This window comes from Amborella trichopoda, chromosome 5 (assembly GCF_054954075.1).
Source record: "Amborella trichopoda isolate Santa Cruz 75 chromosome 5, AtrichopodaSantaCruz75HAP2 v2.0, whole genome shotgun sequence".
In the NCBI taxonomy this organism is placed as follows: Eukaryota; Viridiplantae; Streptophyta; class Magnoliopsida; order Amborellales; family Amborellaceae; genus Amborella; species Amborella trichopoda.
Genome location: NC_142340.1, coordinates 4317001 through 4337341, shown reverse-complemented (window position 1 = coordinate 4337341; position 20341 = coordinate 4317001). Strand labels below are relative to the sequence as shown.

General features: G+C 35.7%; 1 protein-coding gene across 20 annotated transcripts; it reads right to left on the bottom strand.

Moving 5' to 3' along the window:
• Positions 1–1223: 1223 nt before the first annotated feature.
• On the bottom strand, positions 1224–19020 carry OVA4 (Nucleotidylyl transferase superfamily protein). Of its 20 annotated transcripts, none has more exons than XR_016055683.1 (15): positions 18661–19020; positions 18267–18431; positions 16813–16900; positions 15912–15953; positions 15230–15319; positions 15000–15122; positions 13210–13281; positions 12646–12758; positions 12535–12556; positions 12349–12414; positions 11466–11527; positions 2874–2920; positions 2289–2370; positions 1873–1962; positions 1224–1788 (listed from the first exon to the last, which is right to left on the bottom strand). XR_016055683.1 is itself a non-coding variant. In XM_006853620.4 (15 exons), exons 1-15 carry the CDS (start codon positions 18687–18689, stop codon positions 1654–1656), a joined length of 1221 nt encoding a protein of 406 aa, XP_006853682.1. In that variant the 5' UTR covers positions 18690–19020; the 3' UTR covers positions 1224–1653. The 20 variants fall into 20 exon arrangements, 11 of the variants coding, with proteins under 11 accessions (XP_006853682.1, XP_020528701.1, XP_020528702.1 ...); XR_016055684.1 differs by having other exon boundaries at positions 1224–1757; XR_016055685.1 differs by having other exon boundaries at positions 1224–1730.
• Positions 19021–20341: the final 1321 nt, after the last annotated feature.

Below are 20341 nucleotides of genomic sequence, written 5' to 3'. Positions count from 1 at the left end.
GTCTCTTAAGTTATATAAATTAGGAAGCATATGTCCCCCTCTTTTGCCGACATTCAAATTCTGTGTCTTTTTATTGGAATAAGCCGCCTAGATTAAGTCATACCTCCATCAGGAATATCCTGACCATCCATCAAATAAAGTTCCATTATCTTGCTATATCTACGAATCAAAAAAAATATGCCTACTATATCTAGACCGTTCATCAAGAAAAATATCTCATTCACAATTTAATGCAAGCTATTTTGTTCAAAATTAATTAGCCCTCATCTTTTAGAGGGCTTGTATATTATTTATTTTTTATACCAATCTTAACCACATGATGCACAATTGTACTAAGAACATGCTAGTTTTCAACATGGATTTTGATAAGATTTGTGTTGTATACCTCCGGCCACCATTTTCCCACCTGACGGCCAGGAGTGATTCTAAGTTTCTTGTACCAAAATAAGTTAGTAGGGAGTTGAAGTCCTACCCTTTGATGAGAATAGAATCAAAAGCTTCATTGTAAAGACTTCATTGTAGAGCTCGTTGGTACTACCGTTAAAATCCTAACTCATTTCCCTACTATTTGGTGAGAATGGAATCAAAAACCTCCCTATAGAGCTCGACATTACTACCACCAAAACCCCAGGCCATTATCAAAAATGCCATAAGACTCAGCCATACTACCGCCAAGGCCTCCAACCATTCTCAAAAGTGCTAAGTCAATGGGGATTTATACCCCTACCTTTTAGTGAGAATGGAGTTAGAAACCTCACCATAGGGCTCGATAACACTACCACCAAAACCCCAGACCATTGTTGTACCAAAGGTAAATGATCTCATTCTACACTTTTCCGTCTTTGTATCACTAAGGAAATACATAGTTGTGCTCGAACAAAGCAAGTCTCTCCGATTATGGGGTTCCAATTATTCAGATGGGTGGCAATTAGATCGGGTCAACCAGATCCTAGTTTGAGTCTATGTTTTGGACCTGGCCAATCAGGTCAAGTCCAAATGTTTGGACCCAACTCGGGTCAGGTCCAAATCCAGCATGGACCCTATCAGGTTGGGCTCGGTCAAGGTATGAGTCAACCCGGACATGACCCATTGCCACCCCAAATTATTGAGGTGACCATCACATTTGAGTTGTACATATCCTAAGTAAGTTCCTTAGCACAATACATACACAGATCAGAGAGAGCGTTAGAGAGAGAATCAACAGAGAACAAGAAGAATTAATCTAGAAAAATAAAACCGTCCAGGGGTAATGTATCTATTATAAGTTGGAAATGAAAGACATGAAAAATGTCGGGAATCAATTGAAAGCAGAGAAACTGACTGAATACAACGGCTGAAAACAATGAGTGAAGGGACAATGGGGAGATGCCACCAAATCTAGAACAACTTTTGGGGCAACCCTTATGGTGGAATAAACTTGATAGCGATAGCTCAACAATAAGCAAAAGCAGTGGATGTAAAGTCAAAAATCATCTAAAAGAGAACTTTTAAGGTTCCGTTTTTTTAAATGGAATTCCCTGCACCGGTTCCAACCGGCACCTCTCTCTCTCTCTCTTTCCAGCATCATGGATGCAAGAATCTTATAGTCTTGCTAACAATGATCAGTAGAAGCATCTTATATGCTGACATCTTCTTTTGCTCTCTCTCTCTCTCTCATGGTCGCAAAAATCCCATGGCCTGATAAACATTATGGAGGGTAGCATCTGCAATGCTGGCAGCTTTTGTCGCTCCTTCAGCAAGGACGTTATCCAAATAAGCTGAGTCAGAGATAATATCTTCATAACGAGCCTGTGAGGGTAAGAACTGAAACTTATAGTACAAACCAGAGACTCTAAAACCGATTCTAAAGAAATAACTTAAAGGCAAAGAAACCTGGATGGGCTGTAAATGATCGATTAAGGCATCAGTTAGCTTGGTTTTGAATGTGCCCCAAGTCATGTTCTGGCATTCCAAGGCAACTTCCTAGAAAACATACAATAATTAGTAATGATCAGCTCAACCCATGATAGCTAATGTGCTTCAATTAAACCAAAGAAGTAGCAGTCATTTTGATTTTATGTTATGTTCCATGAAATAATTCGTAACAGAACTACGAAATGCAAGGGAAAAGTTTTCAAAGCCATGCAAACACACGTGCACATGAGAGCGTGTGCAAACACAAAAAAGTAATCAAGTATAAACTTGAGGAACATGAGAATCTTACCAAATAAAGTTGAGAAGAATGTTAACGCTAGTGATAGGTTTTACATGAGTTAACTATAAAAAGAGTAAAATGCACACAATAATACCTCTTTGGATCTTCCGGTAACAAGCTGGTAAACTGAAAGGAGGTTGTTACATTCTGGTCTCTCGGGATTGTCAAATTCTAGTCTGGATGACAACAGGACACAAAAAACAATCAGCACTACAATAAATCAAAATTAATTGGCATACATAAAATAATACAAAATTGAGCTCTAAGATTATACTCCCTTCAGTAATCATGCTCGCCGACACAATTTCCTTACGAGATTAGGTAAAGGACCTAATATCCTACCCCTTAGGGCAAGATAAAATAATAAAAAAATACATGAATAGACAATAACGCTCCTTATTTATGAAATGTCTCTACAAAAATATGTACAATCTCCAATAACATGATTCTAATACGGAACAATTTACAGCATAAGCAACTTCAAGATGCAATATTACTAACCTTGGTAATATATATGGTAGTGATTGTTATCACAAAAGAAAATGCAAGCAACTGGTATGAATGCATTGCATGTCAGAATACACCAAACCATACTTCAAATGACTGAGGAAATACAAAAGCATTTAATTAAAAAATAGCGGTCCAATATTGAGCAAGAGGAAGTGTGAGAATGACAAACCCAGAGAATGAATCCGTTTTGCAACGCTTTATCTTGTTTGCAATCATCTACAAAAACAAGCACATATGAAGATGTACATAGAAAAGTAGATTAAAGGAAATGAACTAATAGAAGAGTTATTATGTCATGTATCATTCTAGAGCTCCAATTCTCAACCACATGATATAATATAGGCAATTGCAGATTGGCTAAGAAAATCGAAAGGGAAAAAGAAATTTAAATTATCTATAACTATATTCACAAGGAATGTATTATTAAATGTCAACACCTAAAAAACCACTCAAGTGGTCAAATCAACCAAAATAACAACAAAAGTGGTTACTTTGAAAAGATCATTTTACTCAAGTACCTCAATTATTTTGTTAAAAAAATGCCCATGTTTTGGGTTTGGAATCCTAAAAAAGGAAGGGCATTTTGGTAATCCACTTAAGTGGCCAAAGCCAAATAAATGTTAATACTCTTGCTTGTTACGAATTACAAACCTGGAACATGTTTTTTTCCATGAAATCTGTTGTTGCGGATTGCAAACTAGGAACAAGTAAGGGTACTTATATCAGTGGGTTCAACTTAAGTGGCTCGAGCCAAATAATGAAACCAATGTTTTAAAACTTGCTAAGTCCAACTCAAAATTGGGCGAGGGAGAGTCAACTGGAACAGGCAGCCTACAGGTTCTGGAGGATGGCCAACTCTACACCTATAACTACCTCGGGTCACTACTGAAACCCAAGCAATTTTCAGTTATACGCAGGTGAGTCACCAACTCTGGACCGAGTCCAATGGGACTCACCTAATCCAAGGACAGAAAACTAACCCACCTTTCTTCCATTTTCATACAAATTAAAGCTTCTGAGGACATGAACTTTGGCATTTAGGGCTACTTTTATGTCCTCTGTCCATTTCAAACCTTCAATTTATAATAAAAATAACAAAATAAATAAATAAATCTCGCAAATCCAATATTTTCCATTTCAACTCCCTTAGAGGTGACATCGGTATCCATCAGACTCCGGATTCTACCACCTATTGGTTGACTTTGATGGACCAATCATAAGTCTTTGCTTAAGACTGAGAGTTATGGATTACATTGGGTCGATTTTTGGAACATGGTTGAGAATTTTGGTTTAAGCTAGGTGGAGTGCCCTAGAATAATGATAATCCAAACCCCAGTAGCTAATTTCTGTTTAATGATTTTACTAAAAGCGCAAATCATTTTTTTTATTAAATCATGTCAAAAAATATTTTTAAATATTTTTGAAAATTTTGTAAAGGCAAAGTAGTGGTAAGAAAATAATTACAAAACTTTCCAAATAAGGATACAGCATGTGAACCATTGACACATATAACGCCCAAATGGCCAAAGGTCCTGGCATGGACCTATCTGACATGGCCCCATCAGCACCCATATATGAGTTCCTTAAGGGCCCCACACCCCTACCACTTGTTGATAAAGCCTTCCAAAGCCATCAATAGGGACCTAATTGAAATTTTGGTGAAGGTGCATGATATATGTAGGAAGAGGGGTAGAATATGGTCATTATACCATAAATTGTAGGGCAAATTTGTATATGGTTTTAAGAGAGACACTTGGCATAAGATCCCCTCTCACTTGTAAAGTTACTTAAGGATACATGACACAATATCACATGAATACTAGTGTGAGCCGGTTGAAGTAAGAGAGAGGACAAAAAAGATATTCTCTCTTATTTCACATGAAGGGATAGAGATGAAGAGAAATGTTAATGATTAGAAATTGAGCCAAATTAAGCTAAATCTCATATAGGTTTGAATTGAAGGGAAATCGTGGTTTATATGGATAGGGGATATAAAATACAAATCTCAACCCTTGATTGATGATAGTGTACCAAAGGTTGAATGAGTTGGATTAAATCTCTTTTTGCCTATAAATCTCCAAGATTAGGGATCATATTCTCCCCCTTAAAAAGAACCTCCTACACACCTAATCGCATCGGATAAAGTGGGATCCTCGATGCCCAACTTCCCATCCTTGGCCTCCCAACATTGGTATCAGAGCATGCCCTCCAAAGCCCCATTTTTCATTCAATTTTGATTTCCTTTGGTTGTGTTAGAGTCACATAGAAAGCATCGCATGAAAGCGGCAAGGTCGAAAGAAGTTGACATGCTTGAACCGAATCTTCAAAGTGTATGTCCTTGGCCTCCAAATCACATAATATGACCTTGAAGTTTTGAACAATGACCCAATCTTGGACCCCTATTGCATCTTGAGGTCCATGAAACCATTTAGAGCCAGTACCTTTTGGCTGATAGATGGGGTGGCATAGGCCCTTTCAAGCTTGTCAATAATTTCCTTGGCCAATTTACAAACTCCATATTCGTGTGCACATGTATCCACCACAGTAGCCAAGAATATTTTCTGGGCCGAGCTGTGCTTGGTTTTCCATGTGGAGTACGCATCCCTTGTGGCTTGGGAAACATTGCCTCGAGGTTCCAATTGTGGGGGTTGGGTGAGCTGCTCATCATGAATGTCATATCATACTTTGCACCTCTATGTAGTGTAATTTTGACCATTAGACTCATCATCCTTGAGTAGTTCTGCCAAAATTTCCTTGGTGGCCATTGTTCTATGATCTATGTGACTCTAACACAACAAAAGGAAATCAAAAGTGAATGGAAAATGGGGCTCTAGAGGGTCTGCTCTGATACCAATGTTTGGGAGTATGCTATGGTCTAGCTAGTGGGGACAATTTGAAAATTGTACACACACGTCCCTCATAAACCCAATTACAGGCACATGATTAACCAAAATACAATAATATACCATTGTTATGGAACTCAAAATGAACTGAAACATGAGAAAACTAAGGGCCAAATAACACTTTTAAATTGCCCCAACACAAGTTTCCATTCAAGCACACAATTGACATTGCAAAATACAAGACCATATGGACTTATACAAAATTCTGCAACTGTATTAAATGAGACAACTTATATCGATCTCAACCAACACATTAATACATAAGAGTTTAATTGCAACCTCGTGAACATAAACTCATAAACAAACACACAAACACAGTACCATAGAACCATGGGAACCATAAGATCATCAAAGTGCCCGGATTACCTCATGGGACTTCCATCAACCATACCAGATCTCCTCATTTGATAGTGCTGGGATCGAGGCCTAAACTTGCTCCAACTTGGGAAGCCCGAAAACCACCCTAAGCAAAACACAATGTTGCTAAATATGTTGAGATTTGTGGCCAAAGCACTGGCTGATGTGCCTCACTTGGGCATAGAACAATAGAGAAGTAATGTGGTGATTCTTTTCTCTAGGTCCAATAAATGTGGAGGCTAAGTGAGGGCATTATAATGCTACAGACAAGGACTCCAAAATGTACCATCAAAACACTGATGTAACATTTAAATGAGGCTTAATTACAGCCACAAAGTGGGGTGTGAAAGGGCCCTTGGTTGCATCAAGATAGCTTCATACAATCGACTTCAATTGATTGGGTGATCAAGGTAATACGAAGGCCAAGGTAATATGGAGGCCAACAATGGATGATTCAAGCAAGATCAGAACACGTAGTTCAATGTGTATGAAGGGTTCAAATGAGATTACGACACATAGTCCAAGGAGACGTAGAGTCTAAGGGATAGGTTTGGAGCAATTTGGGCAGCATAATAGCATGATAGGACATGGATGGAAATTGGGTATCGAAGACCCCAATTTATAGGACAAGATTAGGTTTTAGTGGATGTGTAAAAAGTTTTCCTTAAGGGGGAGCAATATTGGCCCTTGATGTTGGATATCTATTGGTGAAGAGAGACTTAATCCAAGTCATTCAATCCTTGGTGAGTTATCTCAATCAAGGGTTGAGATCCAAACTTTATTCCCTAGCCATCCAAACCATAATTTCTCTCCAATTTGAAACTATATGAAATTTAGCTTAATTTGGCTCAATTTCTAATCAACACTAAAAAATTTCATTTCAAATTCAAATAATCATCTAGGACTTCTTTGATACATAAAAAGGAAGAGAGGCGGAGGGGGCATGCCACTTGAGGTTTCTTTTCATCTCGATCTTCATGTGAATGAGAGAGGACAAAGAAGGAGAATACCTTCTTTGTCCTCTCTCTTACTTTAACCAACTCATGAAGTATTCATGTGAAATTGTATCATGTATTCCAAAGTAGCTTTGCACATGGAGAGGGAAATTTATGCCAACTGTGTCTCTTAAGACCATTTACAAATATGCCCTTTGACGTTTGGTGTAAAAGGACATTATGACCAGAGGCTACCTCTCTTCCTACGCATATCATACACATTCACCAAAGATTCAATTAGGTCGCTAGTGATGGCTCTGGATGACATCATTAACCAGTGGTAGGTGTATGGGGGCCAGGAGTTCATATGTGGGTGTTGTTGGGCCCATGCTAAGCCCATTGTCATTTGGGCCTCATATCTATCAATGGGTCACACGTTGTGTTCTTATTTGGAATTTTGGAATTTGGAATTGTTTTATTTTCACCACACTAACGTACTAGTGTACTACATTCTATTATTTAGGCACCCCAAAAAGACAACTCTCTCTCTCTCTCTCTCTCTCCCTCTCTCTCTCTCTCCACACACAAAAATAAAAGGCATGGACAGCTATATATGTGGGCCCCCTATCAGACACCTTCTAAGTGTGATGGCATTTGCATCTATGTCGGAACACATGCAACATTGACTCCACTTTCTTAACAGTGACAGACTAACCTTCTTACACCCCTAATGCCTAGTAGGCATTCTTCTCCTCCTAACTAAAGAAGCCTCTTCCGAATTTATTCACCAAGGACAAGAACATCACCAGGAAGATGGACATCAGTTTACTGAATTACTAGACTGAGCACATACATATGGGCAGTACACCCCCCAAGAAATAGAAATTGGCCTTTTGATGCAGAGAACTCAGTCCCAGATACTCTATCCTTTTTTTTCCTTTTGGGAAGTATGGTACCTTGATAGTCAGATATGCCTAGAAGACCGAAGTCGACACAAGATGACGCTGATACCACATACTCCTAAACCTGGAAATATGATTATAGACTACACGTAATTATAGACCACATACTTAGCAAAACAAAGTATAAACTATCTAAGCAATAAAATATATGCATCAATATCCTGAATTTCAGGAAATGCCACATCGTATTCCCACTTCCCATATCAATATCCATCTTCTTATTTAGGCACCTTAGCTTTCCAGTGATCCAACTACTCAAATTTCAGTATCAGAGGTCTTGAAGCTCCGCCATTGGTTAGTGCACACCAATGGTAAGACAAATGCAAGCAGGAAAATACGAATGCTACAACAGACATTCCATCAAGTCACGATGTACAACAGTTTCATCCAACCCCAGAACTTCATGACCAAATTATATTTAAGATTAACATTCTGAGTAGCACCATGTCATGGGATTTCAACTAGAAAAATATCATAAATGATTAATATGCTACTGAAACATAAGAGGGGAATTCTGGTCCATCTCTATAGGCCAAATTTCAAAAAAGGCAATCCGGATCAAGAATCACATGATACAGATAGGGAATTGATGAGCACTACACCAGTTCATTGTCTGAATCAGCTGGGTTTTTACTCTATATTATATAATAGGTATTATCATGTCAACTATTCCCAATGGCTTAGTTAGCTAGCACTGACAGGCATAGGTTGAGGGTACGATTCCCCTGCCTACCACTTGTGAACATTTTCTTTTTTTTAATTAATGACCTTGAATCGAGTGTTTACTCATAACATACTATATATTGTATAATAATTATTATCAAAAAGCTTAAAGAATGCTAGTGGTTAGCGCACTCAAACCCTTCTCTTAAGGTTGGAGGCATAGTTATCTTAATCTCTCACCGAAGATCGCAATTCCAATTTGGAACCCAAATTCAACGATTCCGACTAGGAATCTTCGTGGAACCTGTTTCTGTAACATCTAAAATCTCGATTCTTATTTTAGGAATCTCGATTCTAACACTTATAAAGTCTCGTTTCCAATATTTATTGATTCTCAATTTCGCAATTGGTTAATCTCGATTCTATACTTGTTGAAACAGGTTTCTACATGTACCGGAATTCTACCAACTCCCCATTTTTCTTTCTTTTTGTTTTTTTCTGAGAAGTGATGTTTAGAAGTTTTCAAGGCATCAAACTACTCGAGCTAGACACTCAAATCTCAAGCTACAAAGTGTAGTCATCTTTTTTGTCGTGACCATTAGAAACCAAAGTGGTGGTTCACATTCTCTACTTAATTCTTTAAGTATGCATTGTATTTATCCATAGGAGAGATGCAACTCCAAGATATTAGAAATAATGTAATACAAATAATGTAAATGTGCATGTATGGCATGTCAGTCAATGATTGGCATTGAGACATGTATTTTTTCCTCTCAGTTCCCTCGCGATTCCAAAGATGTCGGAATGTCGATTCCATAAATGAAGGAATCTCTATTCCATATTGGTCGATTCCAACTAGTTCGGAAACTCGATTCCAAAGAGCTAGAAATCTCAATTCCATCTATGTAGGGATCTTGATTCTATTTTACTTGAATCTCGATTCCTAAAAATAAGAATCTCGTCCCCCATGAATCCTCTTGTGAGGACATCATTCTGAAAACAAGAATCTTCCAGCCGGCAGCGATTTTATGCTTCCGGTTCTTAAATCGATTTGGTTTTTGAATCACTTCGGGTAACTATGGTTGGAGGTTCAAACCCTACGAGGTGATTTTCTTTTACTATATTTTATAATTTATATTATACATTTGTATAGGCTTTTCTTAACCTAAAAAAGGGCAAGGATTTGAACATATGACCTTGTGGCTAACCAACTCGACAATTTAGTTATAGGCACAATAAGCTCATCACTTAAGCAAACAAACACCATGCACTCTATAAAAAGCATTAGGAGATCCATTCCCCATTAATGCAATATAAAAGCAAACACATGTCCACCCTCATTACCTTTGATCATCTACTTCGAAATCCCATCATTATATTATTTGTATTACATTATTTCTAATACCCACCATTAACACAAACTCTGAGCCTACTCTTCATGTAAGTCCAGTGGAAGCATTTAATAACTATGAGACCTAAAATCTTCTTCCTCTACAAACAGAACCCTTGCTTCAAGGTGGACCCAAGGATTACAGCTATGATCCATCTTCAATTTTTGGATAATACATTACTCTTATTCGATGGTTTATACCGAGAATTTGAGAATGATATTGGTGCTTGGATGATGTGAAACAGTGCTTAGCTAGAGGATCAATCTGAGGATAAGCTCAATAGTGTTATTGAGATCCTAGGGACCCGGTTGGAAGAGTAGGCAAAAAAATGAATATTTGAGCCACTCCCAAATAGTTATGTCAAGCTCCATCTCAATGAAGGAAACCCTAAAAGCAATCCTCGGGTATAGGTGGTTGAAAAATATGAGACAACGGTGCCCTGTGGAAAAGAGTGTTCGAAAAGTCAGCCGAGTTACTTGGGCTCGGGCCCTTGCCAAGCGCGAGTTTTCTTGAGAAATATATTTTGAACATGTTCATTTATGTTTTCCAAATTCTATCATCTTGGCAACGATTGGAAAGTATTTTGGCCATGAATAATTATTTTTACATTTTCCCATCTTTTTTTGGAAAATATCGAAAATATCCCTGGACACAAACTCATTTTTTAACATCTATTTTTCCATACTTTTTATCTACAATTAGTTATGTTTTGTTAAATTTTACTTTGAATATATTGTTCTTATTTTTTGGGATTTTTTTATTTTTATTTTTTAATAGTTTTTAGCTGCTACAGTACTCAGGCGGAGTTACTCAGACTCGGGGGAGTACTTGGCTGCGGCATGGGCTGAGTAGTCAGTCCAAGTCGACTTATCGAACATTGGTGGAAAACATGTGGCCCTTCCCATACATGCACAAGGGTAGGGTCTTCCCATAATTGTATTCTATGTTTAACAATTAAATTAATGCAGAAATCATGGCACCTAACTTAATAAAGCATTCCAAAACAAATTCTTTATGAACTACAGCAAAGAGAAGCACATCAATTTCTGATATTCTAACACAATAACTGCGTTGGCAATGACCAGCATTTGCCTATAACCTTTTCTTACTATTTAAGGAAATTTACATGAACATCCCTTATTACTATTGGAACTGAAAAAATATGCCCAATATTTTAGTTACGTTCATGTCCTGTTCTTCACTTTTTTCATTTTCCCCAGAGTACCCCCTGTTTGTAACTAGCAGTTCACAGTCGATATCCTTATCGCTGCTTAGGAACTGCTAGTTCCGAACCACATATGATTTCATGTTTTGTGCACGAAAACACCAGTTCGGAACTAGAGCATTTTGGGAAAAAGAAAAAGAGAAAAAGGGGCACGAACATAAAATCTAAAATATCGGGAGCATTTTTTAAATTCTGCTAACTATAGGGGATATTAGTATAAATTTCCCTATTATTTGACGTTAACGTTAAACATAATAAGAGAAGCAAAACAGTGATGCTACTGAAGATATATTTAAGCAGTAGGTGCATGAATAACATAACTCACATCTCTTGTATCTAAAAGATTGATTCGAGATTGATCCGAAGGAGCTGATTTGGACATCTGTACTACGGAAAAAACAGAAAACATTTAGTCATTACAATTCAGTGATAACACGAATCGAAGTGCAACATTTTTTCCTCGTCAATTTTTATCAAGCATAACCCTCTCCAGATAAACAAATTATAGCAACTAACATCCAGTTCTTCGAAGGTTCTTGAGATATGGACTAGACTTCAAGCGAATTTTAGTTTCGATCACTAACTGAAACCAAAGAGGACCATCACTCACATTCCATCCATTATACCCACATAATGATTGAAATAGGGAAGAGTTTATAAATATATTTTAAAAAATATCAATTTTGAAAATGTGGATGCAAAATTTGATGAAAAGTTTTGAACTATGGATATTTTTCAAAAACCTTTAATAAAATTCCAAATCAAACATCGCAGTCCAAAACATCAGTTCTGTTGCTGGTCAAACATGTGTTTATCAACCTCTATCCTCAACAAACAAAAAAAATAAAATAAACTTATGGTTCAACTAGGATATAGACACCCAATGATATCCAATAGTCATTTAAAGAATGACTAGCCAAGTACTTTACTGATCTTTCATGTTCTATGCAAGGTGTCGCAACTTTCCAAGCATTCATGGTATTTACCAAAAAAAGAAATATATATATATATATATATATATATATATATATATATATATATATATATATATATATATATATATATATATATAAAAGTATCAGTACCATTCTTATTTTCATAGCTAATCTTCCGAAAAAGAAACTATGACGATTGCTGAGATATTCAAGAGGGAAAAATAAAGCACATGAGATCTACAAATTAGAACCAAAGAGAAGAAAGTAAGGTACCTTAGAAAGGCCATCAGTGAGAGACATCACACGAGCTCCTGCTGGAGGAATTAAGGCCTCTGGCATCTACTCTCGGTATATATACATTATATCAATACCCACACAAGCACATGTCCACAAAATTGCATGTTAAAAAAGAAACAAAAAAGGAGATAAACAAATTAGAGTTCAAGAGAAGAGAAACACCTTAAAAATTCTCCCTCCTCGTCTGCAAAAAATAGAAGGTACTCATAGCCAAGGAACGTTCAAAAGATAAGCCAATATGAAAATGAATTGAGAAACCCTCTTTTAGCTTACCCTCCCATTTTCTTCCATTTCTTTCCTCCAAATAGATAATTTACTCGTTCAGCCAGTTCCCTGGTCAGCTCAAGATGTTGCTTCTGGTCCTCTCCAACAGGAACCAAGTCACACTGCAAAGAAATGCAGCCACTGTCAAGTAATTCCAGGCATTTTCTCCTGAAATGGAAAGTATATGGAAAAACCATAGTCTATTGGATCATCACCATAAGTCTAAATGATGGACGGCGATGGAGAGAGAGCACGACCAACCAACACAGCCCCAATGGTGGGTCCCACTCTCACTCCATAATGGTAACGACTCAAAAGGACTACCGTTTTTCCATAGTACAATTGATAACTGTCACAAAATGATGAATTTGACATTTTCATTAAAGAAGTAAGATGCGACACCTTTTACCTTTTCGATTGGTAATGGAAAGGCTCAACTTAAAAGTCGAAATAATTGACAAATGTAATGAGTTTCAAGAAAATCAAATAATTGAAACTCATCATCCAGAAGTGACCTGTTAAGACCAATACAAAAATCAGGAGAATTAAGAAGCACAGTTTGTAACCAGTTACCTGATACAAAAGAATATCAGAAGCCATAAGCACAGGGTAAGTCAGCAAAGCAGCACCCACATTTTCATCTCCCTAGAATAGACATCAAAAAACACTCATATTAGTTCTTCACAGAAATCAGAGTTAAAAAGTGCATAGAATCTACAAAATGTTAATACGAAGGAAACTATATATTTTGCATAAGGATGCACTTCGGAAAGATAATGGTAAGTCTTTCCAATCCATGACTTTGATCAAAATAGGCTACGAATGAGAGTATTAAGCAAGCCGAGTTGTAAGGCTATATGGGTCACAACATGCAAGAAAGATAATAAGCACACAAAATGGTGAGCAGGAATTTCTAATGTCCCATATACATCATCACGGTTTGGTCTTTAACCTTTTTATTCTCTGCTAGATGGAGCAAATATATGCACTTGGATTAGTAGTACGAGATTAAGTTACTAAAAAGGCCTCTCACACACCTGAGAAAGGAGGAACAGTACCGGGAGTAAGCAAAGAGAATTTTTTCATTGGGGACTAGGATTAATAACTATGGGAGCATTAGTGAAGGGAGAAGAAACACTGACAAAGTACAAGGATGTGGCACTAGTGTCTCTACACTTTTCTCGTTAAGCTCATCCTCTAAAGCATGTATAAAGCTGGAAAGACAACTCTCAAGAGATTGGTGTGCACTCTCATTCAATGCAGTTTTGCAGGGTGGAGTTTACATTGTTTCCTAAATATCTCTTTGGTGCCACCTAGGCACTTCCTGAGAATCATTGGAATTTGGAGCTGATTATTTAGTGGGATTCAGACCTCTATCTCGAGGAGGATCATTTTCTACTGTGCTGTTGTTTAGCAATGTATGATATAGAGGAAGAGAAACATTAGAATCTTCAAAGAAGTGTGGGAGAGGGAAGAGGTGGACATAATAGATAGCATAAGAAGAACATATTACTGTCAAGTGTCAAAAAGAATATAGAGGAGTTGAGAGGGGTAAGAGTGGAAACACACTATCATAAGAGACAGCTTAATTTTGATGGCAGCTCATTTGGAACAAATAGAGCTGGGGGCTCATTCAAGAAATAACTCGTTGGGGTAAAAAATGTTGTTCACGGATCAATCAGGGTGGTGTATTCCATAGACGCAAATGCAAATTATCTTTTAAGTGGACAAAATAATATTTGTAGCATCACTCTCTGGCCACCAAATTGTTAAAAGGACTATAGTACAATATTCCTCTATTGTGGATTCCTGCAAATCTTATAGAAAATATTTATAGAAAAGATTCCAGAAAATGTAAGCATTGGGATGTCCATCACATACATTGGGAAGTCACTGAATGTGCACCCGGGCAACATTAGCAATTTAGTGAGTACTTGAAACAATTTCTTCATTAAGTAATGAAATATAATTTTCATAAAATGCAAAATATAAGTTCCTTTCAATTACAAAAAATTGCTAATCACTCAACAATGCAAAACATTATATGTCAAAGAAAAGTTTGAATATGCTAAAAACATACCAAGAATTCATTCATCATCATCATCATTTTAGCCTTTTCCCAATTAATTGGGGTCGGCTATACAAATAATTCATTACATTCCTATATTTCATTCTCAAAAAAGTTACATGTCAATATTTACATAAATTTCAAAAGTTACACGACTGACATGATGGGTACAATAAGGATTCAGGTTAAAGTTAAACAAAATAAAATCTTAATTTATGTACACATGTATTGGTGAGGCATTTCAAACCTACACAAGAAGTAATCGATAAGAAGCATCCATGCAGGAACCACGCACCGCCTTGCGTGATTTCTCTTTGAACTGAATCATTCTATTAAGCCAACCAAGAGGTGTAATTGAACTAAGCAACCACATTAGTTCGACATGGGCATGAACATGAGACTGCACAAAGATAGAAGCCTGCAGGAAGAAATCATCAAAATAAGATAATATGGTATGTTGGGTTCCCTCAAAACACATGACATATGGATAAAACAAATTGCAACTCTAAAGAATGTCCCAAAAACCTTGGATGGGTCTATGCCACATGCAATATAAATGGCTGCTGTGTTCCTAGTTGTTGTGGATAACTGCTGAGCATCATATGACAGAGTTATCTGCAATTAAATCAACAAAAAGAAAATAGTATAATTTACCTGGCTAAAAGATTTTAAATGAACATAAGCTTTTGATACATATCATATGCAGTAGCATACATGATTTGAACTACGAAGCAAAAAGAATTCCTTAAACAATAGAATGCAATAAACTCCAAAGAAAAATCTACTCATCAAACAGAAAATTAAGTAAAAAACAGTGAAAAAATTAAGTTATTCAAAGAAATTTTTTTGAACGAAAACTTGCAATTCTATTGAACAAAAAAGAACAATACAAAAGAGAAGATGGACTCATGAAACAACATAGACCGAAATTCCAAATAATCTGCATACAAAGAACAAAATAGAGGATCAACCTGCCTAGAAGTTACTTTGTATCTATCACTAGACAAAATGTAAGAGTCATCTTTTATAAGTAGCATCTTTTCGGAGTTATTATTCATTGATAAAATGCAGAACAACAAAAAACATATAGAAATAAATCAATCAAAGAAGAACCGTAGGTTAAAGGACAAAAAGCTAACCTATGGTGTGTTGTACATAAGACATCAAACAAAAAATAAAATCGCAAAGAAAAATCTAAAGAAGTTACCGCATGTAGGTCCACAATGAAAAAGAGAGTTTCATATGTGTCCTGCAATGACATTAAAAAGGGTTAAACCAAATGTGCCCCATATATAGAATAAAGGCTACTAGTCCAGAACCTGTGTGATGCACAGCCACAACTAATCCATTATAAATAAATTTTAAACTATCATATTTCAAACTGATACAAATTTTTTTTTCAGTAATAAAAAATTTATTTAAAATATGAAAAAAATATCATATAAATATTCCTTAATTTAATTGAAAATAGAAAACTAAGGGATTTAAGATGATTTTGAGAATTTATTAAACCTTAGTATTTTATTTTGAGAATTTATTAAACCTTATTATTAGAACTCTACTGCGTAATGATAAAGTAATTATCATCAATTATTGTATATTGGGAATTTTTTAACAATAATAGTTGTAATTAGAAAAATTAAAAATTTATGACAGCATCAAATTTCGTACTTCTTTAAAAAATTTATAAATATGATAAAATATATATATTTTGGGTAAACCTATAAAATATGCAAACATTATTTATTTCGCCTCTATAACGAGCCAACTGCTTCTCATATCCTTATTTTAAATCAGCAAATTTTTAAACAATAAAAATTCATAATCCAATTAAGAAATTGTTATATTTCTTATCCATAGCAAAAATAAAATTTTGAAAAACAGAAAGTTATCTTAATCTGAGCATGTTCCCTTTTAGTCCCCCCACCCCCAAAGTTTGTACTCTCTACTCTCTAGGTAAGCTTGATGTGGAGCATACTTTATTATCATATATATTCAATGGCTACATATTTAAAAAAACAAATAAAACGATTGGATTGTTGATAGGTTGCATTCCATGTATCATGTCCGGAAACTTCAGCTGGAATGAAAGACAATAGCGAAATAACCTGAAGCCAAACCCAGTTTTTTATGGCACCAAGATAGTTTCCAAGGTGTATTGCTCCGGTTGGCTGAACACCTGAGACAACCCTCTTCCTGTAATTTACAAGTTCCAAACAAGAAAAAGTAGTGAGTTTCATAGCTTCATAGCATTCTACACATTCTCAAATCATTGATTCCACTAGCAGAGTAATGAAACAAGCAGAATACAAAACCCTAAATCAATGATCAGCTCCTTGCAAGCGATGAAAACTAACAAAGTTACAAGAAACGAGGATAATAACTACCACTACTACAAGAAATTTGACAAGTGAGACCCTATAAGCCCGCTTAGAAGTAAAGTGACCAAACTCAAAGCTTAATAAATAAATATTAAAAAGAGTAATAAGAATCTAGGTTGCAAGATATACATACATACTTATATACATTCATATGTACATACCACTTATGTATTGATGTGCATACACGCATGCAAAAGAAACCTCAAAAGAAAATGTTGAACCTATACAATCCAAATAACTATACTAAAGTTTTCCCACCAACAGTCAACCTTCTAAGATTGACAACACAAAACAAGATTTCTAGGAAAACTAAAATACTTCTCACTTTATACGAATGACTAGGCAATTTCAACTATTGACTGCCACATCTTTTTGCATTGGCTCTTCTATACCTTCAATTACTGGCGATAACGTTTCATAATATTTCTATTGCATCTGTTTCAATGTTTCCAAGTTAATTCTGCCCTACTGGTCTTGCTGATCCAATTGTCATCAATTTGTACTTCTATTTTCTCACCCTTTGTGCAATGCATGTGCTAACAGCTAGTTTAATTCGCACGTCTTCTTCAGCTTCAACAATTTACAGGTAGCTATATCACTTCTATTTTCTCACCCTTTGTGCAATGCATGAGCTAATAGCTAGTTTATAATAACAGCAGGAAAATAACATTCAGGGGTACAGGGGTCAGTTAATTCGTGTCTTCTTTACAGGTAGCTAAATCAAATTGTAAAGATTGTGCAAGCATTTGGTTCATTTTCCATATATTCATTTTCAGGTTATTATTCTTTTTTTTAAATAAAACAACTTGAATAGAAAATTGGTAAGCATGCCAAATTCCATTAATAATCCAATCAACTTTGGACTTAAATTGTCATAATTGGTGCAAAATTAAAAAAATCAAAGAATTTCTGCCACAATTGAAGCTATGACAACCCACATTGAGAGTTCAGCTATTTGCAACATTTTGGGTCACCTCAAATCAAGAAAAAAACTGAAATATAAACAAATCATAGATATCGAATTGCGAATTTAAAGAAATGAAAGCCCAACTTGGGCTACGGCAACCCACATTTGGGCGTGGCCTACCTTCTCCACATTTCATTTCTGCAAATTTTGGTGGAAAGGGCCAAAATTCGTAGAAAAAATCTAAGAATTAAATCCCGAACCTCATGCCACTTACTTCACAGATATGGGGATCTCTCCATCACCCGATTCGGATAGTGAAGCATAGCAACGGCTAAGAGGAGCATTCCTCTGTTTGGTGAGATACGTGGCATCAATCCCGTACTTGCGCCATCGCCCTCTGCTTCTTCTCAAATAGTTGGTTCCAATACGGCAACACGCCCTGAAAAAAAGAAAAAAAATACATATAAAAAAAAAAAAAATCGTTTATTTTTTATTTTTTATCTTTTCAATTTAGCAAGAACGCAGTGAATAATCAATGAAAAATTCAAAGAAATTTTAAAACTACAAATCATAAAAAACTGCAGAGAATGGGACGTTATAACAAAATAAAAAAAAAGGGAAAACACAGAAAAAGAAAAAAACAGGAAATGGTTGGTTATGTTGCTTACAGTGTGGAAATGAGAATAGAATGACCCATTTTCTATATATCTCTTTTCCTTCTCTCTCTTCTTTTTCCTTTCTTATTTTGGTGATAATGGATGCTTGAGAGTGGCAGTTTAGAGAGAGAGAGAGAGAGAGAGAGAGAGAGCTCCCCAAACTTTATCCTGAAAATGGCGGAGTTCAAGCTCTCTTGGTAGATTTGAACGAGGGTTTGCAACGAGGGAATGTCATTCATGCCCCCGAGGTTTTAAAAACGTGACGAAAATACCCTTGATCTTGTGAGAGGGAAATTGTGATGAGCCCAACCACGACAATCTTAACACGCATACATACCTCTGCCTTCTCAACTTCACTCAAATGAGTTGTTAACATTAGTGATGACTCTCTTTAATTAATAGTGGTGGAAACGGTTCGGTAAGGTCGGGTCCGGGCAAGACGCCGACCGGACAAAAAAATTTATGAGACTTGACCGGAAAATAATAATAATAAAATGTATATGTTTATATATATATATATATTATGTTAAATATATGGGTGTGGTTTTTATAAGGTTGCAACTTTAAACAATCCAATCAAAGCACCTCCAAATCTTATCATAACATGTAATTTTGGATTTGTCAAAAAAAAAAAAAAGTAATTTTAGGATAAACTTTTTTTAAAATTATCGTAAAATCTATTTTCATATCTAATTTTAAAATTTTAAACTCTAAAAATGATCAAAATCAAGTAGATCTATAAACATGTGAAAATCTTGAAAATGGATGGTCTAGATAGTGTTTTGCAAGAAGCACTATTTCTTGGACTTAATTTTTTTTTTTAATAGTCAGACATCTTGATGTTGAGATGATCGATTAGAGGGTTTTTCAACATTAAAACAAGCTTTTCCGATGGATTTTTTATGTGCATCTTTAATTCTATATTTTAATGTTGCAACCTTCTACAAAGTTTTTTAAAAATATATAAAATGTATTATTTAACTATTATGATTAAAAATATGAAGTTATATTTATTTAAATATTATTGATATATTATTATATATAATAATTATTTAAATATTAACCACTATTCAGGTTCGGGTCGGGTTTACATGGATCCAAACTCGAACACAAAGATCTGATCCGGATACGAACAATGTTCGGTTCCAAGATTTGGACCCACACCCGATCCAATGAATTGAATTTTTGAACCCATACGCAGATCCAGATCAGGTCCAGTCATCGAGTCATGGTCCATCGCCACCCTATGGATTGAGCCCCAATAATTGATCAATTGTGGAAAAGGTGAATGACTCCTACAAATATTTGTCTATCGTGCAAGAATGCTAAGGAAACAAATATTGATGGATTGTTCCTTTGTTTATCCCCTCCGGACCTTGCTTTTAGGACGTTTGAATTTAGTCGGGTATCTCCTAATTTCATAAAACAGCTTATTATATTCAATGATATTTAGCCACCTTTGCCAAGGTAAAGCGGAATAGTAGAGCTTTTTAAGGTATGCAGAATTCAGGACTTTCTCAAAAAGCAAAAGATAGAATACAAGAGATATGTGAGAGGAGAGAAGCATATACCATAACTTCAGATAAATATTCTAAAACCAAAGATTTACATCCTTGTTAGATAAAAAGATATGTGTGTATGACAGATACAAGTGTATGAAATGTGAACCTTAAAAAATGACTTCATGACACAT